Source organism: Anoplopoma fimbria, chromosome 11, assembly GCF_027596085.1.
Source record: "Anoplopoma fimbria isolate UVic2021 breed Golden Eagle Sablefish chromosome 11, Afim_UVic_2022, whole genome shotgun sequence".
NCBI lineage: Eukaryota > Metazoa > Chordata > Actinopteri > Perciformes > Anoplopomatidae > Anoplopoma > Anoplopoma fimbria.
The window spans coordinates 22,824,636-22,852,358 of NC_072459.1; the positions used below are offsets into that span (position 1 = coordinate 22,824,636).

General features: G+C 41.1%; 1 protein-coding gene across 8 annotated transcripts in view; it reads right to left on the minus strand.

Annotated features, from left to right (window-relative positions):
- The window catches only part of LOC129098661 (myosin-10), a 49,829-nt gene that overhangs the window by 11,536 nt on the left and 10,570 nt on the right, over positions 1 to 27,723 (minus strand). The window contains exons 3-17 of one of the 8 annotated variants that reach the window (XM_054607740.1): positions 14,326 to 14,353; positions 11,843 to 11,945; positions 10,819 to 10,849; positions 9,050 to 9,066; positions 7,491 to 7,583; positions 6,541 to 6,604; positions 5,964 to 6,062; positions 5,332 to 5,475; positions 5,106 to 5,201; positions 4,446 to 4,564; positions 3,978 to 4,130; positions 3,567 to 3,740; positions 3,312 to 3,485; positions 1,000 to 1,114; positions 89 to 155 (exon numbers count right to left, since the gene is read on the minus strand). In XM_054607740.1, the coding sequence (XP_054463715.1) occupies positions 89 to 155; positions 1,000 to 1,114; positions 3,312 to 3,485; positions 3,567 to 3,740; positions 3,978 to 4,130; positions 4,446 to 4,564; positions 5,106 to 5,201; positions 5,332 to 5,475; positions 5,964 to 6,062; positions 6,541 to 6,604; positions 7,491 to 7,583; positions 9,050 to 9,066; positions 10,819 to 10,849; positions 11,843 to 11,945; positions 14,326 to 14,353 (1,477 nt within the window). The other 7 variants (XM_054607736.1, XM_054607734.1, XM_054607738.1 and 4 more) reach the window with 7 other exon arrangements.

The window sequence follows — 27,723 nt, forward strand, 5'->3', positions numbered from 1 at the left end:
AGCCAGGACAGGACAGGGAACCAATGATCCCTGCAGCGGAGAGGATGAGGAGAAGCCAGTGGGACATTGGGTTAAATGTTTCTATCATTCACCTGGAGCTTCCTGGAGCCCAGACACATTGTCATAGAAAGAGGCTCTCTGAAACGTCTGAATGTCTACAGCAACAGAGACACAGACATAGAAAGAAGACAGGAGAGTGAAAGAGAAATAAAGTGGGCAGGCAAGCACATACACCCAACATTCATACACCCACTAACATACAACCTTTCACAAGCATTAATTAGCTTTAAAAAAAGAGGACTGAAGAGTAGATGTCAGTTCATGCACTGTAATAGTACAGAACATTTATATTATTAAAGAGTTGGGTTACCATAGCTGAACATTTATCAGGAGAAGGATTAGTCCAGAAAGTGTTATATAACTTATTTGCTTTCCATCTGTGATTCCATAAAAACAAATGTCTTATAAAAATAATGACTATGAAGGCTAACTGATTGAAATAATAACTGTGCACTCACTGGGGGAGAAAAAACAGGATTAGCAATAAATCTGTCATTCAGCTCTGAGAGATGAATGTCTTACACTTCATGTTTTTGCTGGCAAAACTCATCCAACATTAGAGAAACCATCAAACACACTGCTGAAAGAAACTCTGACAGGAAGTGTGAGAGAACGGAGAATATATTTCCCTTTTTTCATTAAATACTGCAGTCTGTTGTTTCTAGTATGCTTTGTAGAGTCTACAGCCATCATAGTGGCTCCGTAGGGCTGATTTTAGGCACAACTGTGCTTTAAGCTAAAATATATGCAAGTCTAGACAATAGTGGTTGACAAACCAACTGATCAACATTACCAATGTTTTTAAATGCTTTTCTTTTTGTGCCCATAATTCTGGTTTGATAAGAATAAATGCATGTTTATTCAGAATGCATACCACAGATTGAGCTTTTAATGAACCTATGAGCTCCTTAACACCAACATAAATGTTGAGAGACTCACCATCTTTCCAGAGCTCAGCCACAAACTTGTCAGTCGACTGGTGCAGCAGCGTGGCCACGTTGTCGTTCAGGGGATCCATGTTCTTCATGAGCCATTCATCAGCTTTATAGTCCACCTAAAGAAACACAGGGAAAATAAAAAAATGTTCTACTTTATTTCAATTGCAAATCTCAAATACATACAGGCTAAGCATCAAGAAATAATTTATTTTCATCTGACTAGAAAGCGGGGCCTCTCTGTCTGTCTCTCCTTTAAATATCTTGAGAACCGCTCCTCCAATCTACTTTACATTTGGTGGATGTATTACTGAGGACTCCATGGAGTGCATTGTGGAATTTGGTGAAATTTCAACAAGCGACACGTTTGAATTAAAAAGCAAACAGCGCCCTGTGTAGCAACAGGGGTAGAGCTTCAGGGCTCTGCAGTCCAGCATGACTTCCACAGCGGGCAGCAGGCTGCTCGGCAGGTCACTTTTTCTGTTGGATCCTTGATATAGACGCTACATGAATGCTGTAAAGCGTTAAGACCAAATTTGTCTTCACTTCCCTAGAGTCAAGGAGCGCTAGTGGCTCGCCTACGAAAACAGCACTACTCTGCCATTGCAACTCACATTTTGTACGAAAATGAATTCTTCCGCTTAGTGTATTTCACCAATGTTCTAGCCAGTACTACTTATTGGGCGTGTTTTTCCCCCTTAGTATATTTCCCCGCTGTAAAATATGATACTAACTAATAGTTTAAGGAATAATAATACATCATATTTAATTGTTATATATTGTAAGTCAATTCTGAATCCCCTAAATTCCGAATATTCTGCAACCACAACGTGAACAGTAACATTCCTCTGACAAGTAAATGTAGTACTACAATGTTATCCTCTGAGGTAGAAGTAAGCAGTAATTAGTAGGCTATACAGTTGATATGCATCTTTTTAAGTGTTTTCAGGGCATTTTGTGAGTTGAAATAGTCACATAATGCAATACTTTCCCTTCATTACTGTTACACCCAGGGTTAACTGTGTAAGAAACATGCTTTAAACATACACTCTGAGAGGACTGGCTTTCATTCCATGATTAATTGCTGCAGTTCTGTTGCTTCACCTGTCTGCAGCAGTCTGTGCTGTATGAGGACAGCTAGATCTGGCACTGTTTCTAAATACCACACATTTGTTCTATCTCACAGGCAGTACCAGATGTGCTACGAAGGACAATAATAGATACAAAGAGTGGTAAAAAGTTCAGTAAATAAGTAGTACACAATACTGACATAATGATAATCATTGTTGGGTTGTACCTCAACATAATATCTAATTTAACTAGGGTTAAAAAAAAGAATTGATATTACTTTCACATTATACATTTTTGACAGCTCAGTCAGGTCTAACTGGACCATAGAGGGTTGATGGGATAAGTCTCTGTAACATGATGATGACTTTTATTTGAATGTGTTTCTCAAACGTCTAACGTACTATGAAGAGCAGAACATAATAAGAAATAATTGACACTGTCGGCAACCTGAGATGAGGAATGTAAGAATAAGAATTCCATATGGGTTTCATCCGAATCCGGGAAAAGAAAACTCACTGTGTTTGCACTTATTTTCCTCTTCAGTATTGCATGCAGTCATGCAGGGTTTATTTGATGAAGTTCAAATTTAATGCTGGCTCCAGTATCGAATACTCGGGCTGAATCTGAGATTTTCACCTGTTTGTCATGGCAAGGCTCAGGTCCAGGACAGAGGCTCTTCACTGTGTTCATATACACACACATGCGCAACAGGAAGAAGAGACAGATAGACCTAATTAAACCACCACTCTAGGGATGATATCAGCTTTCATGCTGCGACTGACAAGCGTCCTCTCTGGAATGTTGTGTAGTATCGTTTTCTCTATACAGATGGCAGACAACCACACAGAGGTGAAAGTTGAAAAAAACTTCATGTTATGTAACCACAAGGCACTGAAGACTCAATCGCACACCAATGTGAACCAGATGTGAGTTTCCTACAGCAGCAGTACGACAACTGGGCTATTGTTTTCAGGCAATGACCAGGTTAACTGTGCCTTGAAGGGAGCTAAATCTGTGCCTCCGAGAAAGGCCTCAAAACAGGCCAGAAACACAGTTGTTGCATAAGGAAAAGACATGGATGAATCTGAGGCTATAGAGAAGACATGAATAATGGATTTCAAAAATGCCTGTTGCATTTGTTAAGAGCTCTTTTAAGAGTAGAAGCATACTTAGGTATATGGACCAACAAGCTACCCAAGAGAGCAGTCAGAATGCAACACATCTTGATGGGCCTGAAATACATACCCTTCCTGCATAGTGAATGATGCAGAAGTCTGCTTTGTCCTTGAGCTGACGCGGCTTCTGAAACTTGGTGTGTGTGCCCTGCTCCTGGAGCACCTTGTCTATGAAGGTCTTGTCGGTTGCCTTGGGAAACCAGCACTCCTCATCCAGCAGAGCGAGGATACCAGGAGGGTTAGTCTGAGAAGGAAGAAATCGTTTAACACACGTATTCATAGGCAGACACAGTTACAGTCACACACATAAATGGGGAACACTGACCGGCCTCTCAATGAGGTCAATGCAGGGCTGCAGGTCCAGGCCGAAGTCGATGAAGCTCCACTCGATTCCCTCCCTCTGGTACTCCTCCTGCTCCAGGATGAACATGGTGTGGTTGAAGAGCTGCTGCAGCTTCTCATTGGTGTAGTTGATACACAGCTGCTCAAATGAGTTCAGCTGAAAGAAAGCGTAAAGCAGAGGTTTGTTAGTTGTGGTGCAGGTTTTCTAGTTGATGATTTTGTAAATGTGTTTTGACTTCATTAAAGTAATAAAAAACCCAAATGATCAGATAACCTGGATCAGTGGATTCAGTTGAATCTACATAAAAAAACCAAAACTAATCTTCAATATCCAGAAGGTTGTTTGAATTTTGTAGAAATTAGTTTGTTAGTATTTAAACACCACAATCAGCACCTCAAAGATTTCAAAGCCAGCGATATCCAGGATGCCGATGAAAGATGCACCCTGGCGTTTGGTCCTGTCCAGAGCCTTGTTGATGCGGTGGACCAGCCAGCGGAACAGCCGCTCATATGTTGCCTTGGCCAGAGCTTCAACAGCAAAGTCAGCCTGAGAAAACAACCAGGGTGAGTAACTATGAAAGACTTAGAACCTTTAAAAATACATATAGTACCTCTCATGTCTCCACTGAGACATGAGAGGTACTATAGGAATATTAACTCTGTGTTGCTGTTATAGTTTAAGAGTTGTTGATTTAAAATGGGCAAAAGTGAGGTGTACTACGAACAGAAAGATATCAAAGCAAAGATATACAAACTGGAATCCTTACAGGTTTGATGTTTGCACTTATTTAACAGCTAAGAAAAAAATGGATAAACATGGAATGGAAACATAATCCTCATTTGGAGTTAAATGCCACTTTACCTGTTCTTTGGTCTGGGCCTTCTGTACGTAGTCTCGTCCCACTTTGATCCTCGGGGTGAGGATTGCTCTGGTGAACTCCATAACATTCATTCCAAGCAGGTGACAGAGCTTCTGCGCCACTGGGAGTGCAAGGAAGTAGGAGGCATGTGACATATTGCTCAATATAAATTTCAGATTTCATACAAAAACAGATTGGTGTTTTTTTTAGCTATATTCAGAATCTGATTTGATTTAAGTTTTAGGTTGAAATTATAAAGAAATGTAATTATCAAAGCAACAGCCCAGAACTCTGTTTTAACAATCCAGGATATATGACCCAAATTGTAAAAATACTGGCCTGGTTGAGAAGACGTAATGAGTCAGAGTCTTAGTTTAAGAGAGCTTTTATGGAACTATGATCAGCATGTTTAATGGATCTGACCACATATCAGCAGACTTAATAAAACTAACCATTTCACATATTAATCTGACTATTCTTTCTTGTACTGAAAGGAATGTGATTATTTGTATCGTCATGAACAGTCTGTGTATAGTCCAGACTGCAGGAACATCTGATACTGCTAAAGTGATCCAAACATTACAAGCATTCCAATACAAAGAGACAAACAATCACAATCACAAGGAAGGAATGGTGACATTGACTGGTTGTTTGATGTTTACCTGTGTTCTCAGGCATGGAGGCCTGATCAGTGTTCCTCTCTTTCTTAAAGATAATGTTGCCAAACTGCAGCACTGCAGAGACCACCTTCAACATGCCTGGCAAGGATAAGATAACATTTCAGCTTTCCCCAGAGGGGGGAAATTAGGTAACAGCACAGTAAGAGAGGAAACAAACGGATGAAATTATAGAAAGCGTTTCAGGGCACATCTGGAAAGTTTTACTCACAGACAATCTCGTCATGGGAGAAGCTCATGATGTGCATGGCATCCAGAGTCTCCTGGAAATTATCCTTGTCCTGCTGGCCAGGGATGGTAACGTTACCATTAGACAAGAAACGATAGTTGTTAAAGCCTTCGAGGAGCAGGTCCGCTGCAGAAGGAAAGGAAAGAGGTGATTGTTAAGTTTAAACACTATCCTCTTATTCATGTTGTTATATTAGGATATTTTCTGTTTGTAAAATGTATTAGGACGGTGATTCATGTTGATTTACCCTCACAAATAATTTAAATTGTTTGATGGACAGAAACATTAAAGTGAAGTATGTGGTACATTTGCATCCATGTTTCATAAAGAGAATTCGGTCTAGACTCAAAATAAGTGAGGGAGAGATCAAGTGACCTTATAAAACCACTAGTTCATAAGACAAACATGCTATCAAAACACATTCTGCATCACCATGAAACAATCTACTAACAAGCTTAATTAAAAGTTAACAAGGAAAAAAGATTGGTTGGCTAGTGCTAATTCAAACCAGTTTCCTTTAGCTCTCTTTCTCGCCTGAGGCAAACTGGCACAAGCATGAAACCTCGCTGTCATTGCTCTGGTGCTTTTGTTTATCCGGATTGCTCCACACTCACTTCGGAGATGCTCTCCAGCCCCTGCCAGCAGTCGGTAGAAAATGTGGAAGGTCCTCTCATCTTTGGCCTGTCTGATGGCTCTCGACTTCTCAAGAAGGTCTGAGAGCAAAGGTTAAGGACTGACCAGGAAATTACAGCATAAAAAAAGAAATAATCAAGAAACTTATACTGTAAAAAAATTACCACGTTGCTGCAGAATTTCTGCTCATGTGAAGAAACAGGTAAAAACCAAGATCTTAGAAGAATCCAAAGTTATCACAATCAAATCTTTATTCAAGAAAGAAATATAACCTGAAGGATCCATTATTTTCCTCCCCAAGCGTGAATAAACAAATAATAATGATGACTATCAATAAAAATGTGGTTTCCATTAAGCTCAGTGCCCTCTAGCTCTGTCTGGAGATTTTGCAGAACAGGGAATTGCATTCTTGTGGTTAAGTGAGCCTAAGCAGTGGTGAGTCTTACAGCCTAACCACTGCCCTTAGATCTAAACTCAATGTCTACATTATCTTTTCATGGGGTTTAAAATAATCCATTGACCATCTGCTTCTTCAGCCTGTGTCAGTATTGAGGATACAAGTTTCAATATTTGCCCCAACGATGTAGCCTGTGACGTCAAAGTTGACTCTGATGAACTTCCCCTGCAGAAAACAAGATGCATGTTTATGTTAAAACCAGATGTTGAACTTGTTAAAACTTCACAGGTTAATAAAACAAGTCTATAATGTCAGAGTGTCCCGAAGCGTGTGTGTGTGTGTGTGTGTGTGTGTGTGTGTGTGTGTGTGTGTGTGTGTGTGTGTGTGTGTGTGTGTGTGTGTGTGTGTGCATCTGTCATATATTTCTTCTCCCTTCCAGCACATTTTAAATATCACTTTGTGGATTCACACAGATGACAGAGACACAGAGGAGAACAAAATGCCTATATTAAGAAGAACCAGGTTAACAGGTCAGAAAGAATTTCAGGCATGTCTGTGGTTTCCTGACAGTGAATGTGTGGATGTAAGTGTGTGTAAATATGTGTCTACTGGTCTTCATTGCTTCTCATCTGAGACAGCATGTGATTAATTCCAGACGGAACACCATGGTGGTTAACCTTGGCCACATTGTTAACTTAGTCATTCAAAAATAAAATGCTAAGAGCGACAATTTTCAGAGATAACAACATATTTAAAGTGAAGCATCGGCCAATTTTCAATTAGTAGATTTTTAGGAAATTATGGTATCTGAGAACCAGGACGTATTCAAAAAAGAAAAGTCCTTTGAACTCATTTTTTTAAACAGTTTTTTTCAAATACTTAAAAGTTATATATTTAAAACAAAAAGCCTGAAAGAAATATTTGCAGATTGGCATTGAATGACATAAAACAGGTTTAGATTATTTTCATTTCTTTGTACATATCTGTTAAGGCAACTGCACTGATAAACAATGTGGAGTTTACATAAAACTGTTTCCCTTCAGGTTACTTACTATCTTTACATTTGGTTAAATCAAACAAATGATCATTTAAACAGGAACGATGAACTCACAAAGCGAGATGAGTTGTCATTTTTCACAGTCTTGGCATTGCCAAAAGATTCAAGGATGGGGTTGGCTTGCAGGAGCTGGCGTTCCAACTCCCCCTGTGGAGAAAGACAGAGACGTAAGAAGCAAACTAGCTGTCAAACAATTCTTACGTCTGGCACCATGTAATGAATCTTTTTTTTATCACTGTTAACGTGATAGTCACACATTTTTCTGTTTCTGCCAAAACATACACAAACTGGTCAAGCTAAAGTTAATACTTTTGAGAAAGAGCAGCAAGAGAAAAATGTAGCCACGTTAATATGCTAACCAATCTTTCAGACAGTCAGCAATTTATCACGGCTCTGTTGGCTCTACTTTAGTCAACTGCAGTACAATGCGATTTTTGTCAGGGGGACTCGACAAATGTATTGGGCCAAGATTGCCAAACAGTTTGAAACTACAACACAGCGAATGTGTTTCCACATATGCACTATAGTTGTAGTTAGTTTGGGTTGATTACTTAGAGCCTTAGTCCGGTCTGCACATTCCTATGGTTATGATGATATACCATATTTATATACGAAGACTGTACCACCATGGCGGTAAAGATGGCTTCCTCCCAAATCTCAAAACCTGGACAGATATGCGGTTGGGACATTCCCTACAGCCTCAAAAACCATAACATGCCCTACGCATGACACAATCTTCTATATCCAGAGCAATGGCAGTACAGAAATAGCCCCTACAGCACATCAGACCCTGCCTTTAACTGACTCCAGGATGCTCATCTGGACTATTGACTGCCCAAGCTGATGTTGTAGACCAGCCAGAAATGGCCATTGAAAAGAAACACTGGAGTACCTATAGATCTATTTAGATGTGTTGTTAAACAGAAAGCAAGAAAAGAGAGATTGACAGTGAATTCTTTGGCATGCAGCACAGATAGAGTACGGAAAGAGCACTTTAGAGAGAAAAAAGACAATGAATGAGTGGCGTCCTGAATCACCATGCACAAACAAGATTTAAACCTGCTAACTGAATGACTTTTATTTGATCATATAACTTTCATCATGACCAAAATGTCACTCACAGAAGGTGCTGCTCAAACAAGGAAACATGCTAACGTAATTACTTAAAAATCCCTTCATAATTTTGTATTGACACCTTGTACTCTTGAAGAAAATTGGGATTAAAAGTGGGGAAATGATGTGTCACTGTGTCAGTGTTTATTGGGCCTTTATGATAGCATCAAATCAACTGGCTTTGAAGAAGTTTATCAGAATGGATCAGTAGGATATTGTGAAACAACATGGAAACAAGGTCCAGAACAAAAGTTTACCTGACTGACAAAAAACCACTCAGTTAAAGGTCTACATACAAGGTTGAATCTCTGGGCCCAGACGTTGACAATATGGTCCTTCATACAACATTTTGACATATTTGTTCAGTCTCCCATTTTGTCTGTCTGACTGTGTTGATACCTGAATGCAGGAAAGCTCCTGACGTGGGTTTTATTGAGCAAAGTAACGAGTAACCATCCTCCTCCTCATTCTTTTACTTAATCTGTAAGGCTCTGAATTACATAAAACAACACAGAATAAACAGACATTCCCACGTCTGGTGGCCTCTGGTCTGCTTTACCTCTCCACTCCTTCATATCCCCCCTATTCACCCCCTTATAGACTTCTCTCCTCCACCTTATGGTTCTACATTCCACTGGCCTCTGCTCAGAGGTAGCTGTAATGCAACGCAGAAGGAAAGCAGCATTAAGGTCAGTGAGGATGGTGTACTCTGGCAGGGGAACACTGAGGCGCCCGAGTTAAAGCTACTGAAACACAGTACATTAAACTGGCATTCACCCGGATTGTGCATGCTCAAAGCTGCAGGTTATAGGTTGCAGCAAAGACTCTGCTTCTAAAGTTATGAGATTTAGAGAGGAAACATCAGGTATTGGTTTATGGGAGAAGGAAAAATAGCTACTGGCTAAATAACGCTGAGAATAGGTGAGCCAGAAAATATCAAGTTTTGTAGAGAGCACCATAGAAATAAGATTTGTGTCAGCAGAGTCTCATTTGTGTTACTTCTGCGAAAATATTGTGGATTAAAATCCGAGGTGAGGTTAAAACATCCACATAGAAACACCCCCTGTGTTTTGTTACCGTCTGGGAGTCAAAAGCCACACGCGGATTGAAGGACAGTGTTGGTTACTGGAATAATATTATCAAAGCCAAGGCTATAGAAAAGGCCAATGCATTATGAACTTAAACACACATGCATCTAGAGTACATCACCAATGGAAAACATGCATGAATATTTGAAAGAGTTGATCAACTGCCATCATTTTTCTTCATTGATATCTTAATTTTACATATAGTATAATGTATTCACTTTACTAAAACGTAAAAGATGAAGCTTGACATTAAACTTTTGAGGAGAAATGCTTTGTGTGGCTGTGGTCTAAGTTTCACATTTCAAGTTCTCTTCCTAAACACAATGCTAATCCCATAAAAAGAGGACTGATGAACCTATACAGAGTCAGGTCTAGGATAAATGTGCCACCTTTGATATTTATGTTGATGTCCAATCAGTGTTGATGGTAAATGCAGTCATTTTAAGCAATAAAGTCCCCATTGTGTGCTTTATTGATCCAGAAAGAGAGTTTGCAGCTGGGAATTTTTTGGTTCTTCCGGCATCTAGCACCGTCATTTCACTTGACAGTGACGTAGATGAATGCAAAAACGAACTTGACAATGTGGAAATTAACAAAGACTTGTAGCATCTTGGATAACGCTGGTTCGGACTACAGAGCCTTCATGTCCTTGAATTATTACCTGCGAAAATATAGGCCCAATGCATCCTGGTACATTGAGGCATTGACGGCAATACTCCGCAGTAGAACTCAGCTTTCTTTGCATGTCCTGAGGAATTTATTATTTCAATGGACTACATTAACCGTATACCCTGATTGGACATCCATATGAAAGGTGGCAAACTTTCTCTTTAATACTGGGAAATTAATTGGTGTGGCCTTTTCTTTTGGATTTGACTGACATGTGCTCCTTATAAAATATCTCAATTTCCAACTATCCTAATAAACCCAAACCAACTGATAAAACAAAGCGTTTTAGTATCATGAGCCTGCTGGTTTAATGGCAGATTCAGTGGGCTTCAAATAATCATGTGAGGAGACTGAGCCAGCACAAACAAATACCTCATGAAGACGGAAGCTTAGATTAGTCCGTCAACATCATTATGGAAGTGGTCAGGATTGAGAGAGAAGGGCATGCACATACACTCAGACACGAAAACGGACCACACACTGTATTTAAAGAAGCAGGAGATATACACTTGCCTGGAGCTTGAATGCTTTGGGAGATTCGGGCTGTGTGTTATGGATAAACAAATGCAAGTGTTAAAACCTGAAGCGCTTATGTCAAACACAAGCCAAAGGAAACAGTACACACTTGGCCCAGCGTTGGGTTCACTCTTGCAGAATGGCCTTGGATGACATGAAGCAGGAGGAGTGACCAGTCAAGCTATATTAAAATCTATAAGGTTATCTGCAGATTAATACACAACCTGTAGTCAGCTGAATATCAACACAAAGTTATGCACTTTCATTTTGACCAGAACACAGAAACAATACAATTCATTTTATTAATAGTTTGACAATTTGGGAAATAAACTTATGTACAGTTAATATGAAGCTACAGCCAGCAGCCGGTTAGCTTAGTTAGCTTGGCACAATGACTGGAAGCTGAGGGCGTATCAGCTGGACTATTTCTTGGATCTGACCAGCAGAAACTCTAGGAAGTTACTAGACCCAAGTAACAGTTTTTAGTACTGATTAACAAATAAAATATAAAATGTTTATCACTGAGCTTTGGAGATGCTGGTAGGTGTTTTTTGTTACCGTTGCTTGGCTCAAAGTCTCCTTGCTACGCTAACCTAATCCGCTGCTGGTGGTAGCCTTATATATAACAGATATGAGAGTGGTATTGATCTTGTTGCTTGTCTGCCGTTAACTCTGCTAAAAGGCGATTAAGTGTGGTTCCCATAATGTCAAACTATTCCTTTAAATTACAAAAATGATGTGCAGAGGTACTTCACAAATACCAACAAGGTGTTTCCTTTTTTGATTTAAGAGGTGAAAAGATAGACTGTCAGAAAGAATAATTCAAAGATGATATATTGGGGAGGAGAGGAGAGGAGAGGAGAGGAGGGAGAGGGAGAGGAGAGGAGAGGGAGAGGAGAGGAGGAGAGGAGAGGAGAGGAGAGAGGAGGAGAGGAGAGGGGAGGAGGGAGAGGAGAGGAGCTGGAGGCTCATGCTTGGAAAAGGATAGAGTAGGAGAAGTGTAGGCAGTGGGGCTCTCACAGGAATGTTGTGGTCTTTGCGTCCTTTGTGTGAGGAGGCAACGTGGGCCAGGTACTGGATGACCTTCTTCGTGTTCTCGGTCTTGCCAGCTCCTGATTCACCTCTGAAAACAAAGGGGAGAGACAGCATTAACATACACATGGACAGACAGAGGCAGCAAAGTGTGAGTGAATACAATAATAATCAATCCTTTAATCCCACAATGGGGAAATTATTTGTAGGGAGAAGAGACACACTTTGTTTTCACTTCAGTTTCTAGCAAATAATTACAACACTATTTGTTCGCAATCATGACTAGCAGCTGATTAGTTGTGAGGCAAAACAGCCACATTAGGGGAAATAACCTGCTTTTACAATTTAGAAACAAACAAACCACCGTAAAACCCAAACCAAAATAACTGGTCATTATAGTGGATTAACCTTGAAGGAAAAAATAAACAAAGAGAAATGGAAGAGAGGTATTGAGAACGGACGGTCATCGGGCTGTGTTGTTGTTTTCTAAATCCATCCCTTCGTCTGTCGGCCTGTTTTACTGGAGAACCTTGTGGTTTGTTAGGCCAGTCTCCAAAGTTTCCAGGCTCTGCTTTTGGGCAGTCTCTAATGATAGCTGTTGTTCAGGCAGAGCCATCCACAGCTCCCGCAGTCGGGTGACAGAGCCCAAAAACCAGGGCCAACCTCGAAACCAGGCCAGCAACACTACATCTATCTTCATACCGGTGGCTTTAGTCTAGCTGGCTATTAGCTCTCCTACACATGGACCACTGCAGTTTCAGTTGCCGCTCCAGAATTTCAATGGGCGAGTCCTCAAAGCACAGAATACAGACATAGCATATATAGGTCAAGTTAGTTGCACATCCCAGTTTGGCTTGATGTCTTCATACTTTCATAGTGTCGGAATATTACTCATAGAAATAACCATTCGCTGACTTTCGCACATACTTTTTACTAGGAAAGATGTGAATGGGAGGTTACGGGGTCAGTTATGGCAAGACCCCTCACTTTGTGAATACTTTTGCCTCTCTTACAACTCTCATACGTCAGAGGGTTTTCTCAACAGCTTTGTCAATTCTGAACTGAGAGATTTTACAAGTTTCTGTCTCATAGGCGGCTCCCTGTTCGGTTCCTTGGGATACAGCATAAAGACAGTATTGTGTTGATGAGCTGGGAGTTAGCGCATATGTTTACTGCTGACTACAGTGATTTTTCACCCTCAAATACTGTGTATAACAGAGGATGCTTAACACAGGTTCATCCTATGTTTGATCATTCAGAAACGACAGTAAGTGAGTAAGTAGTAACTGACCGTTTAAACAAGACATGGGTCTTCAGATGTTATTCTTAGCACATCACTGCTAAACCATATAATTACACAAGACCTTCTGTAATTCTAAGATATGCTAAATATTCTTGTGGTATTTTAACTGAATTAAAAGTGTTTGTCGCAAAGTTCTTGCACCCTTTTTTATTCTAAGACTAAGCCCAATCAGACCCCTGATACAGCTTTTCCTTGGAGGAAAAGAAGCATCTGACAGTATTGAGACTGTGTGACATCTCTTCAATGAAAAAGGATTTAAAGGCTAAAGAACAATAGGAAAAGATGAGATTAGCTTAAAAATGTATTGATCTCAAGTGGGAAATTAAGCATTGAAGCTGCACAAAACGAGACAAAAAGTAAAAGTGCAGTTTTCTGGAAGGTCTGAAGATCTATTATCTTATTTCAGACCTAATATTGTGCATGAACTTCAGATTGTTGTGATTCAGCTAAGTCGGTCCATTTTTACCAAGAACTGTGTCTTCTCTGTTGCTGTTTCAATACATTTCATCACACACTTCCAACTGATGTCTTTTTTTAATGAAATTAACTTAGATGTCTTTACAGCGATGAAGCTCTAAACTGGTTGACCACACTACTTATTAAACAGCGGGGTAACGCTGCTAAAATGGCTCCACTGTCACCAACAGGGGGCGTGGTTTTCAGAATCTAGGACAGATTGTTATGCAACAGCGCTTGCCTGTTCGTTGGTAGCGTCAACTCAAGCCACATTGAAAGAGTGTGGCACTTAATTACTCTCTGCCAAAGACGATGAAGGCACGGTACCAAACCGCACTCATAACTCCCTCAGTATTGGGTAGAGCTGCTGCACAACCCAGCATCCGCAAAAAGCTATTTGAAACCGGTCTTTAAATAAAACAGCAGGAGCCGGCCAACTGACTCAGGGTAAGAGAAACAAGAAGGGAGAAGGAAGACAAAACAACCAGGAAACCATGTTATTGAGAGGTGATGATCCTGAGACGTGCTCTCATTGTATGAACTGTAAGTGTACCTGTCGTTATAGAAGATAACCCTATTAAGGTGCAGCTGTATAATCTTCATCTTGAGACAGTTTCATTTTCCAGCCCATTGAGCTGCTTTATCACCAGAACCACCTGAACGAATGGATCGGATGTCCTAACGTTGAGATGTTGAGAGTTGCAGTACTTACGTGCAAAGGATTGATTGGTCCTCACGATCTGTTCAAAGAAAACAGAAAAAACACAGTCAGCATCTTTCCATCCTCTCTCCGGGTTTACCCTTCATAACAACTAGAATCATTACAAAGACTGTATTTGGTCAAAATGTTGGGACTACAACACACTCAAATGCAAATAGCCAGTTCTTGGTACATGGCAAAGCATCAACATAAAAAGAAGGATCTACAGTATGCTGCTGGGTATAACTGCAGGGTAGGATTGATCCTAAATAAACACAACTGATGCTGCTTTTTCCCAGAGAATAATGGGAAACACTTAAATATTCCTCCAATGACACCAAAGTCACATTAATCCAGTGTGTGTCCAGTTAACAGCCAACAGCTCATTCCTCATCCTCCTTCAGCCAGACTGCCATGCTGTGTTATGGCCATAAACTGACATCCAGACCAGTAACCGAAGCTCTAGCACCTTTCAACACAGAGGAATTCAGACTGAAGTCCAGATGACAGGATTAGCTATACCCACTGAAGTGTGTGACCTCTCAATTTACAAGGTCCTGCTGCGCACTGCAAAGAATTACAAAGGCCAGAACCTTGAGGGAAGTGACCCGTTTGTCACAATCAGAGCATGTCCAAATTGAATATACCTACTGGTAAATGTTGTAGATCTTTTCCACATGTCTTTCATATTTAGAGAGGATTAGTTAGGTGTGTGAATATGGCAACTTTTACTTTTACCATAATTATCAGACGGAAATGTTTTAGGTCGTGTAGAGCAGTGGTTCACAACTTTTTTTTTTGGTGTGGCGTAACCCCCGTACCCCTTGTTGTAAAAACGTAAGCCTACTTGACCAAAGGTCACAAGCATAGTTTACCTCATGAGATAATGTATTGAATGAACCAAAAACAAACCCTCCATTTAATAAATTAATTAAATTATGTAAATGTTCAACATAATCAGATTTTAAGACATTTTGTTCACTTTATCAATTTCACCATCAAGCTATCATTCACCGTAACACCTCCTTGAAACACTTAATCACCAAAACAACTACACAAAACTGTTCATTAAACCAACTTTTTCCATGTATGTTTGAAGCAAGCAGGTGGACTCAAATGCAGCTACGGCAACAGGCAGCAGACAGGAACTAAAGAACAACAATAGATTCTCAAACAGACAAAGAATTTAGTTAGTTAGGTGGTGAGCCTGGAAGATAGCTTAAGCCCTTTTCTATCAGTAAACCATCAATTGAGGAAGGAAATTGGGGCAGGAGATGGAGGAAAAGCCCACTCGTGAGGCTTAAAGGCAGTATGCCCCATCCCCAGAAACTAAAACATATGAGGTAAATAGGAGGAGAAGCTCTGTGAGTTGAGATGGTATTTTAGTTTCCTCATGACTTAATTGATTCATTTTTCACTGTAACAAAACAAAGACAGCAACAGGTTTGAATATTATTGTAGATTAACACTCTTTGTGCCACTTTTTGTAATTGGTGTGTCCTCCTGTTGTTCTTTAACCTTTTTTCTGACATTCTTGTGGCAGGAAGTCAGGTGATGTTTAATTTTTAACACACAACTACATTGCTGAGTAATGGAAGCAGATTTTGCTGTTTCACTGTGTCTGTGTTGAATGTTTTCCTTTGTTGTTCAGAAATTCCCCTATGAAGCGCTCTATGAGCTCTTCCTTCATTATTTTTTAATAAAGCCAGTTCAGCAAAGACCATGATTAACTAGAACCTCTAATGGATCGTATCAGTAGTCTCTTCAACAGCCATCCACTGCAGAAATGAAGTGTTCAGCTGTGGGCGTTTTCCTCAGAATAACACATTTGCCTCCTATAACCCATTAACTCACACCTTGTTGATGTGGGTCAGTTTTCACAGACGGCTCAGACAGTCTTTAAGGTGTTATCTTTCAACAAAGAACTGACCTTTTGTTTCCTGCACTTGTGAACTTCCCTCGGGTGACAAAAGCTGGCGTCAAAAAGGTTTGGCTGTATGTTGTGTGTGTGTGTGTGTGTGTGTGAGTGAGTGCGTCTGGAGTCTGAGAGTCTATTTAAAAAAAAAAAAAAAAAAAAAAAAAAAAAAAAGACTGAAAAGATGATGAGTGCAGGTGCGCTCACACACAAATATGCGGGAATAAAACAAATGTATGCACACTTATGCTGGATGACAGGTACTGTAATAACGGGAATGATGAATGAGCTGCTCACTTTAACTGGCCCCTTCTCCCTTGATGCTGAGGCAGCCTTTGAATCACAGGTCAAAGTTTGATTACTCTTCCTGTCTGTGTTTCACAGCCACATCTACATAAACCTGAAGCTTATTAGATGCACCTAATGTTGATTTTTACAAGACCCTAAACCTCTAGCATCACTGGGCCGAGGCACGCAGCACTACGTGACCTATCGTGAGTATGAAAACCAAACACACATTCATTAAACAGCCTCTGAGCAACATCAATTCAGCTTTACATGATTAAAGAGAGATCCAGTTTGCATGTGACCTCATGCTTCTGAAATTAGCTCTTGACTACAATCTGCAACAAATGGAGAACAAATGTAAGAAATTGTGATTTTGTAATTCCTATTTAAAGTGCAACTATGGATATTCCGAGTACCCACATCTGCAGGCATCCCAAATGCACATACCGTTACCTCATTTGTTGCTCTGGTGCCTTAATAAACACCATGTGACCGATAAGTCTTTCCTGAAGAAGAAAAAAATCATTTTGGTGCACATGCTCTGTCTCTCTGGCAACATCAGCAGCCATTTGTTTGTAGTTGTGTCAGCATGAGCAGTAATTGATAACAAGGCTCTACAGGCAAAAACTACAACAATTTCAGAAAAACGTGTCACAGATATTACAGCCTTTCACATATCATTCAGATATCCCTGTGTGTGCCTACCTATCATTATTAAGAAATCTCTGCTCAATGTGGGAGATAAGATGACCTAAACTGACCCCTGGTGATTGATCTGATTACTGACATAATGGCACATTGGCAAAAGTCCTTGTGAGGTAAATGAAGAAACAGATGAAACATATGGAAGTGAGGTTGGGATGTGTTTGACTGTGAGTGTGTGAGGAAGTGACATGTATGCAGTCCTATCTGATTGGACAGGAATGGCGAAGGAAATCTTGTACAAGACAATAACAGGGTAAGCAAACACACTCACACACCCCTTTGGACATCCATTAGAGCTACTCACCCTTCATTCTCCACCTATCAGACATCAGTTTGCCCTCTTTATACTTTTCATTTGACCTTATATTCCTACATGGACATGCATCACTTCCACATATAAACCCCACCAGCTCTTTCCCTGATAGACAATCATGGCTTTAATCTACCATCGCCTTTGTGATTGTATTCTTCTGTAAGGTCACACAACATAAAGTAGACACTAGCCCCTTTCACACAGCCAGTTCAAGGTGCGACTGTTACACTGTTACTCTGTATGAAAGGGACTCGTGAAGTCACCTGCCAGAACCAAAGGGAACTTTTGTAAATGAGTCCTCTAATGCCGAACACATTACTTGCCCATCAAATAGAGCAATCAGACAAGATATTTGCAGATCTTGTGATATTTATCAGTCTGGTAATTATAAAAGGTATGTGATTCGTTCAAACATTTATTTTGAATTATACTTTGTGTCATCTCGCTGTGTTGTTAATGTCTTTGTTAAAATTCACTTTTAACGGTCTAACGTTTGAGTGGGTGAGTGCGTGTATCCATCTGATCGTGCTCCCACCTTGGCCCTCTTGGCAGCCGCTGCTTCCTCCATCACCACGGCAACTAACTGCTGGGTCATATTTACCCAGGGTGCCATGCTGGCATAGGCGTAGGTGGACCAATCAAACTGAATGTGCTCTTCCCTTCCAGTAGCTCATTACTGCCTCACTAAATCTTTACCCCCTTTTGTGTTTCCACTTTCTCTCTGTTGCTCTCATTTCCTTTTTCCTCCTGTGAATGGTGCAAAGACAGATTACACAGACCACTACAGAGCAGGAACTTTACTGGGAACAAAATCTTTTCCACACCAACAGATGTTTTTAATTTCATCACCTCATCAGAACATTTAGCAGCACTGTTATTTCCTCTGCAATAAATCGTAGTCAATCCTTTAGGTAATGTTAATGCGAGATGGAAATAAGTTGGCCCTATCATTCATCAAGATTAGGTTAGACCACAGTTCACGTCTCTGTCTGGACACCAGCTAAGTACATATCAAAATGACAGCACAGGAAAAGGCAGCTTCCAGACCAATCAGTATTGCTTCCACAGTTCACCGAAGGATAAAATACTTCACTTCTACTCCACGTTCAAGTTCTAAAAGTAATACTTCTACTGAAGTAACAGCCAGTCCTCTAAAGTGACACTTATATCCTGAGCTTGTTGTTAATTATATCATGTCAAATCAAATCAAAAAGGCTGAAAACACATTAAAGGCATGTGCACACTGCATTCATTAATTAGTTCACACAAACGACGAAACCTTGTGTACTTCTTAGACAATTTTGCACTCCAATCAATTCAAACAACTGCACACAGTCTTTCTTGTGGGTGCACAAAACTGAATCACACTTTAGACTCCCATGGTAGGAGACGGGCCTGTGCTGCACAGCAGGGTTCCCTTTGCTGCTCATAATTTATGCCCCACAAGGATTAAAAAAAAACAAAAAACCTCATTCTTCACATTCCTGAGCAATCCCCCTCTCTCTCCATCTCCACAAAAGCCCCAATGGTTACAATAACCCTCTATTATCGACCTCATTTAACCTTTCACAGCCTCAGTATCCCTTTCCTGACTGTAACCCTCATATTAATGTTCGGTTTTAATACCCATACATATAATCTACTGTAAACCATTCACACATTCCTTCTAAGGAATTTCATGTTATTAGTAATTAAATAGATTATTATTAACAAGAGGCCAAAAGATTGGGACGATACACGGTAATTTCAAGTCGCAACATGGTAGGGAAAACATGTTTAACAAAGCAAAGTGTTTGGCTTAGAAAATGACCAGCAATAATGTTGACTGTAAACTATTTGTTACATTAACTAATGGGCAAAACCATGCAAAAAGAATGGCACAGTCATCGTAACAGTAATTCAAAAAAGTTTTTGAGTGTGGAATACATTTTCTCATTTAGTTTCCAGGCTGAGAATGTTTGAGGATTCCTCAACTAAACCACCAAAAACATTCTCCTCATCCCCCTGTTTAAACCAAACCCGAATGTACAAAAACATTCCTATCACAAGTAGCATAATTACGTCCATTTATTGTCAATGGTCCTCAGCAATATGGCTCCAGTTCAATGCAGTTTGACCCAAAGTCAAACCCACTAATAGCACTCCTAATTGTTGCAAATTGTTGGTTCAATGTTAACTCTGTGCATGTGGATCAGCCAGCTGTCAAACAATCCATAATTACATTCACACGTATGCTCATTAATCTCATGCTTGCGATAACATTGGCAGAGATAACTAAAAGGAAAAGTTCACAATAGCCCTGGCCACCTACTTTAATTTATTATTTATTCATGTATAGAGGAACTCACTGACCGCTCAAGATTCGTGCACACACTTTTCAAAAATAAATTTCAGGAATGTTTAAAGAAAAGAAAATGCACAACTTTCTGATTGGGTACATGCAGCTCTACAAAAAACAAACAGTGGCAAAAAAAAAAAGCATGATTTTCAACCTTTTGGGGTCTTTGAAGCTGGATGTAACACGTTTTTCCCACTTTGGGGCTCAAGCTCTCACAACTTGCTTCATAAAAGAAGTCGTAAAATGCAACTGCATACAATGAAAATTCTAGCGTCATGGCAACCACTTCACACACATGAAGAAATCCCGAGTGATAGCCAGTGAGCTGCTCTCTCATGAACTGCTGCTATACGTGGTGAGTATCACCCACAATTACACACCAACACTCGTGCGCACAGAGCGCCCTCGACACACTGGAATATGGTGATTGTATTAGTGCGAAGATAGTAGGAAAACGGCGACCTGCTTCCTCATAAAAGCCTAGAGCTGAGGACACAATCCAGAGCTACTCAAAAGCAAAGGAACAGAGCTCCAAGTGTGTGTGTGTGTGTGTGTGTGTGTGTGTGTGTGTGTGTGTGTGTGTGTGTGTGTGTGTGTGTGTGTGTGTGTGTGTGTGTGTGTGTGTGTGTGTGTTTTTGACAGAGCTCATTCACATTCCCAGACAGTGGAAGTAGCAACTGGAAGTGTTCTGGTCTGTGGGTACCTGCAGTGTTTAACTGTCACGTCCAAGCCTCCGGACAATTATGATAAAACACAAAATAAACACAGTTAAGTGGAGGGCTGAAGAAGAATAATTGGCTACATCCTCTAACAGTAGTTTGGATAAGATAAACAGACTTAGAAGCAATAAATCCTTTAAGGATTAAGGCAATACTAAAAGTCACTCCATTCACTGCGTGTGGAGTGACGTAAAGGAGAAGGTAGGCTAAAGAAGGATATCAAAGTATCTTTTTAGATGTACAGTAAGTACTTAGTACTTCGTGCAAAGCAGTTAAAACATGTGAAATGCTTGATCGACACAAAACTACCAGAAACGATCCATTTAATTAATTAACGGGGTGTGCCATCCAATTCAAAAATTTGATGGCTCACAACAGACAGAATAAAATACGATCTGCTCAACATCTAAGCAGCCGAGATTGAGATATTCTCAGTTTAAGTTCCTAGTATGGGTTAAGCTCAAAGACTGCTGGATCCTACATTTCCCATAAAGCAACTCAATAGCACCCAACGCCTCCTCAAGTGCAATGCATTTTGTGAAGCAGCTCAGCCAATGATTGATCTCAAAATCATTGAGAGTGAAGTCATTTCCCTCCACTCAGTCTGCTTTGTCCTGTTTGTCGTTTATGAAGCTGAGTTTTCAAACCCAACGATTCGAATATTTGGCTCAATTGGAGAAATTTCTATTCACGAAGAAGTGACTCCGCCTCAGTTCGCGCTGCCCACAACTAATGTCTAATCGTGCCTTTCCGTTCACCTTGCATGGAATCACGTTGCGTCTACAATTCACCTTGAATTTTGTCTGAACACAGCTCAAAAACAACAGAAGATACTGTACAAATGTTTTAACAAGTTGCGCAGTGCTCCTCGTGACGGTTTAACTGAACGTCATGTGAAAAATCGGTTGAGTGTCCCTCTAAATTAAACTGCGCATCCAAATACATAATTTAGTTTTGTCAAGTACTACTGTGACGTTGGGACTCGAGTCACAAGACTTTATTATTATTATAAGAATAAATACGTTTCACACTGACAATGTTGCCTACAGAACTTAATAGATGGGATAAAAAGATGAGAATACAAGAGCTGTGAAATGTCTCATTACTACAGTGTGGGTCCCCTGTGCTCATTATAATGAGCCCAAAATAAGGTCAGTAGCAAACATTACCAAACTGTTGAGTGTCAGCAATTAAAGTCTTAATAATTGGTCTATAACAATATCAGCTGAGTAAAACAACAGCAATATTAACACTCATAGTTTAAACTGTTTTCAATTAGTACAATGTACTTTTCTGTACCTTATGGCCATTTGCCACCACTGAGTGACTAAATAGCTCAACTGCGTTAGTCACTGTAATGCTGTTGAACCAGCTGCCAGTTAGGCATTCATGAGCCTACGAACAGAAGGGCAGACAGCCCCATGAGCCGACTGGCCGTGTGTGTACCAGTCTGTATGTGTGTGTGTGTGTGTGTGTGTGTGTGTGTGTGTGTGTGTGTGTGTGTGTGTGTGTGGAATTCAGATGCCCCTGGTTTCCCTCCCCTCCTATCCACACTGGGGCCTCTAGGGTGTGGAACAGGCGTTGTTTTCAGCAGACTGGAGGTGCAACAGAAGTGACATTAAGGGAGAATAGGGGGCAAGTGTGGTGGTGGGGTGAAACTGCAGAGGTTCTGTTTTATGGTTATTAATTGATGTGTCTCATCATAAGCCGTAAATAAAACTCTCCCTTTATGCCAGTCAGTAAAAAAATAAATAAATAAAGCAACAATGCTGACTATGCAGGTGAGATGCAGCATTTTCAGTCATGAACAAATTGGTGGGGGCCGTCCTAAATCCCACTGCCAGTCACAGGAAGTTCCCCTGTGCATCTGGCATATGTGAATACTTCAGGACAGGAGAGGGTGTAGGAAAGTTTATGGATGTGGCCAGCCAGACGGGTAGAGAGGGGTGTGGTGGGAAGAGACCAGATAGGGGAATGAAAAGGGAAAATGGAGATAGCAGAGGGAAAGCTCAAAGTGGCAAAATGGTGAAAACAGAGGACATATATGGGAGCTGAGCAGCTATAAATAACGTCACATCACCCCGCTGACATACTTGCAGATGAAATCCTGATTCAGTCTCGGGATAATGATGTCAGCTGGCAGCTGAGATCAGAGTCATAAAATAGAGCCACATCATGGGTTTGTGAATGTCCCCACCCTCTGGGAAATGACGCCAGTGTGTGAGGGACCACCTGAGTGAGTGTGAGGGTAGAGAGAAAATCCAACACACACACACACACACACACACACACACACACACACACACACACACACACACACACACACACACACACACACACACACACACACACACACACACACACACAAAAGCAGAGTGGAAGCTATCCTCATCATTTACACTTTGGCTTGAACTTCCCCTTTTGAAGGGTTCGATACTCTCCCATTTGTCTCCCTCGCCACTACTTTCTCTCGCCCCTTTGAGACCACAGGATCCTAGGGAAAAGCTTACATGAATCATATCAAAATGAAAGGGAAGTAACCTGAGATGCTAAAAATTGTTTTATCGGGCAGAAACACAGTGCGATTACATAACAAAACTGTACTGCATCACCTGATCCTGCTAAAACACAACCTCAGCTTTGCCACCCCATCCGCTTCAGCACACTAACTTCAGTTTGTTTGAAGCCAAGAAAAATTGCCTCAACCCAAATAAATGAATGACCAATAAATATACAGACAGACATATGAAGGGGGGTTTACAGGGGTTATGTTACTATTTCTTGGCTGTTAGCAGTAACTTCAGGGAAACAAGAAATAGTCTGCCATTTAACCCCAGGTAAAAGGCAAATTTATTATTTTTACTTGTAGTTTTTCTATAAATTATACAAAGATATAACGCATTAATTGGGCAGCTGATAATCTTTGTGCTGAACTAAGCTAACCATCCGCTTGCTGTAGATTCATACATGAGCTACATACATGTCATGCATGACACAATAATGCCATTAATCTTCTCATCTTGCTCTCCGCCTGAAAGCGAATAAGCGTATTTTCAAACATGTGGAACTACTCCTGTTTATTGTTCACAGACAGAAAGACTGTAGTCAAGAGACAATACAGAAAACCATAGGCCTTTGATTACAAGTTATTAGACCAAATATGCAACATATGACCTCCTCTGCATCAACCAATATCAAATTTATTATAAATTGCAAGTTGTTGATGGCTAACTTTTGTAACATCACTGGAATTTAACAGTTTAAACGGTAGTTGTGCACACATATTGAAGTAAAAGTCTCTTGCATGTTCATTTCAGCTTCTCGGCCCCATGTCCCGTGGGCTTGTGTTTTGCTGTCTTAGCTGTACTCTACAGAAAGTATTCAGACAGGACTTTGGAGTCTTTCCCTTTTTCAAGTCCCACAAAGCACATATTTCACATGCTTCTGAGGCAGGGGTGAAATGAGAGAAGTCTGGGAGGGAAAAAGAGGGGTATCAAGATAGACAGAGCGATATAGAGAGAGAGAGAGAGAGAGAGAGAGGTGTCAAGGACCGAGTGTTTCTCATGGTCTCGAGTGGTAAACATTCTTGGGATAATCAGAGGATTCTTTGAAATCTAATATGTCTATTTCCCTGCATTTACTGTCTGTTGCCTTTAGGATTTGTGCCAGGTATATGGCAGCACAGGAGAGACAACATGGGGGAATGGAAATCCATAGCTCAACTTCCATGTCGGGAGTAAGTGAGTGGGACTAGAGCCAGAGGCAGTAAACAGACGTATCTACAAACACACCGAGTGCTACATGGAGAAGCGGGCGACATGGCAACAGTGAGACGTAATCTACCTTTTTGGTTCACTGAGCACAGTGGTCAAGCAGCACAATGGACGAGCAGCGTCAAAATAGCGGAACACAAAAACACCCAGACACACACTGGTGTTCTCATTTCCCACAATAGCGAAGAGGTGTGGGGTCTATTCTCCGCTTCTGATAGAATCGCACACTATTCAGACCATTGTTTATAAGCCTGGCTGAACTAACTTCAGTCAAATTCCACTCATAAACTCATTAGTCCAAATAAACACAATTCTGTTTTCTTTTACTATCTGACCTATCACCATTTAGAAAAACATTCTTAACAGAGGGAGTATAAATGTATTTTGTATATAAGTTCTGTTGCCATTACAATTCTACCACTGATTCCTCTTGGTTCATCATAGTTTTGGGAAAATATTTTACTACTGCCCAGGGTGTGACGTGCTACAATCAAGAGTGACTGCCTATGCACTGCAACACAAAACTGCACCGTAGAGCTTTTATAAGGTACAAGATCCGTAACATTACGTTTGCCCATCAACAGCTCTCAACATGTCGTCGGTAAGACTGTAGATCACAGCTAACGGTGCTAAAAGTGCTAACAGTGCAAACTGGGGCAAAAGTTCTATCAGATCTAACAGAGTTTACATGAGGGGGAACTGGAGGATGGGTGCTTGGCTTCAGCCATAACACTGCCGGTCGGGACATCGTTATCAGCTATAACCGCTGTATGAGGGCAGTGTAGAGAGGCGGCCGTAAGCTAGCGATAGGGGCATGCTCAAAAGCGACTTCATTCTATGCTCATGTAGATATTACGCCACTATATCTTTACATAGCAAATCGGGTTTTTTTGCTGGTGTATTAATGCTTAGAATGGTAAATACAGCTCCTTTAAACAGGAAGACGATTTGTGCACGCATGTCATCAACGTTCTATATGAAATATATGATCTCCTCCTGGTGGAAGAGTTTTGGTGATTTCCAAAATACATTCATATGTATAAAGAGAAAGTAGAGGAAGCTGCAGGACTCCACTCTGGTTTTCTACTTGTTATGCCGTCTGTCTGGATAAGACTCCTGTTAAGCATCATGGACGATTCCCAGATCGCCTGCTGCTGTCACACCTCATCATGTCCATCCATTGTCGATGCCTCTCACTGTCAACAAGGATTACCTGTTAAGTGTCCCATGGAAACATAATGCACATTATCACTGCTGATGCTGAACGGTCAATAAAAGATTTTAAACACTTATCAGGCTGGAGTTATCCCTTAAATAGACAGTGGACATCTGCACTGCAGTTTGCACTGTACACAGTTTTGTTTATGCTAACAGAGCGTGGGTGCTGCACTACAGCATGCTTACCAAGAGTGTAAAATTAGCCTTGTGTTGTTGGGTGTTGCCTTTAGGTCAATGAAAGGGGGGGAGAAAGTAGTTGCGGGAGATATGGCAGAAAGTATTTGGCAACGTAATTGATTGCAGATGGCAAGCCGCCGGGTGGCTTGTTTGGTCCACAGTGGTTCTTTGTGATGGCTGGGCCTGCCATAATCCAACAGGACAAGGCTGTTTTCGGGTGTATGCCTGTGTGTTTATGCTGGCACCTCTAATATCACAGTGCTGAGCTCTGCAGCACCACAGCAATCCAGACACACAAGGGGGGAGCAGGGTTTCAGTCACAGAGGGGAAACTATATCAGTGTGAAACTGTTTATGAATTAGTGAAAGAATATAAAATAACACACTAAATCATAAAAATTGTAAAAGGGATAAAATGTTACGAGAGTGTTTACGACTAATGCGAGTGAAACCAGGTCACTGCAGCAGCAACATGTAGAGGTTAGACAAAGTAAAATTGCCGTGAGAGTAAAAAAAGTGATGTTATTTGCAGTGTTGGATAAGCGGCAGACTTATGTGAACGTGTTCAGTTCAAGGATTAATAAATGCACGTATGTCATCAGTAGCTCATTAAACAGAGTGACGGCGTAGATCAGGCTGGCAGTCAGTACGACGCACAGCTGTGCAGCTGGCTGCCTCTCTGCCTGCCCTGCAGTGGGTTGGAACGTTTTGGGTGTCAGTGAGAGGGCCGTGACAGCATCAGTCAGGTAACCCTATCTGTGGTGCTGAGGCTTCTGGTATCCATGCTATGCGTCTCTCATGACAACACTGTCCAAGAACTTGGGCGATACATGACATGACAGAGGCTCCACCTTAAATCATCTCACCGCAACCTCTTTCAATAATACGACAGACGCACATGTACCGCTACGGGTCAGGACCTGGTGTAATGGCAGCCAAGACTGTTGACTACACATGTATAAACACACAAAGACATATAGATCAGCTTATATACAAGTGGATGCAAAAAACATAAGTTAAAGAGATGTAGCCCCTGAAATCCATCAACCTGTAATATCTGAATAAGATGTGTCAACTGAGGATAAAAAAGATTTCAGAAAGCCAAGATTCAAGTTTCTTTCCATAAAACAGTCACATACATATGCATGTCCTTTGACAAACAACAGCTATCCCAATCATCGGCCTGTCCAGGTTGAGTTGGAAAAGTGCCTCTTGGTACATGTGGGGAGGAACGTATCCATATATCAGACCTGATGTATGATCCCCAAACAGAAATATGATTTTATCCTGTATGAACTCCACAGCTGTTTGCCATTAAAGATGCATCTGCTCGCGCTCACGCGCGTGCGTGTGTGTGTGTGTGTGTGTGTGTGTGTGTGTGTGTGTGTGTGTGTGTGTGTGTGTGTGTGTGTGTGTGTGTGTGTGTGTGTGTGTGTGTGCAGTGTTTTAACAGGCTTCCCCATTTGTCTGAAAGTCATCTCTTGAACATGTAGCTAGTACACAGTGATATGAAAGACCAGGAAAAAGTCCCTGACACACACACACAGTATTTCTCTCTCTCTCTCCTGACTCCCATCAACCCCTCCACACCTGTCTTGTCACTCAGGCCCTGGGTGTGCCCTCCACCAGCCCTCACTGCCCCAACAAGAGGCCTCATTTCCCAAGGAAGAGCTCTTCAGCTCCAGGCCTCCCACACACCCACACAGCACCCTAGTCCCAGCCCCCTTCAGACTGCACAAAGCCCTCATTGTGAGGCACAATGCTGGCCGCCCCTCTGCGTTTCCCCTGTACCCTCTGCTCCGTTTCCCCCATAACTCTGTCCGTTCTGCCCCCTCTTGCTTCTGCCTGACTCCATCGTTCACTGATATCAGTCATCTTCACCTTCTATCCTCTCTACTCTCTCTTTTTTATTCTTCTAGCTTCTTCCACCACCGATCCTGTTGATTGTGTCTGCCCTCTCTTATC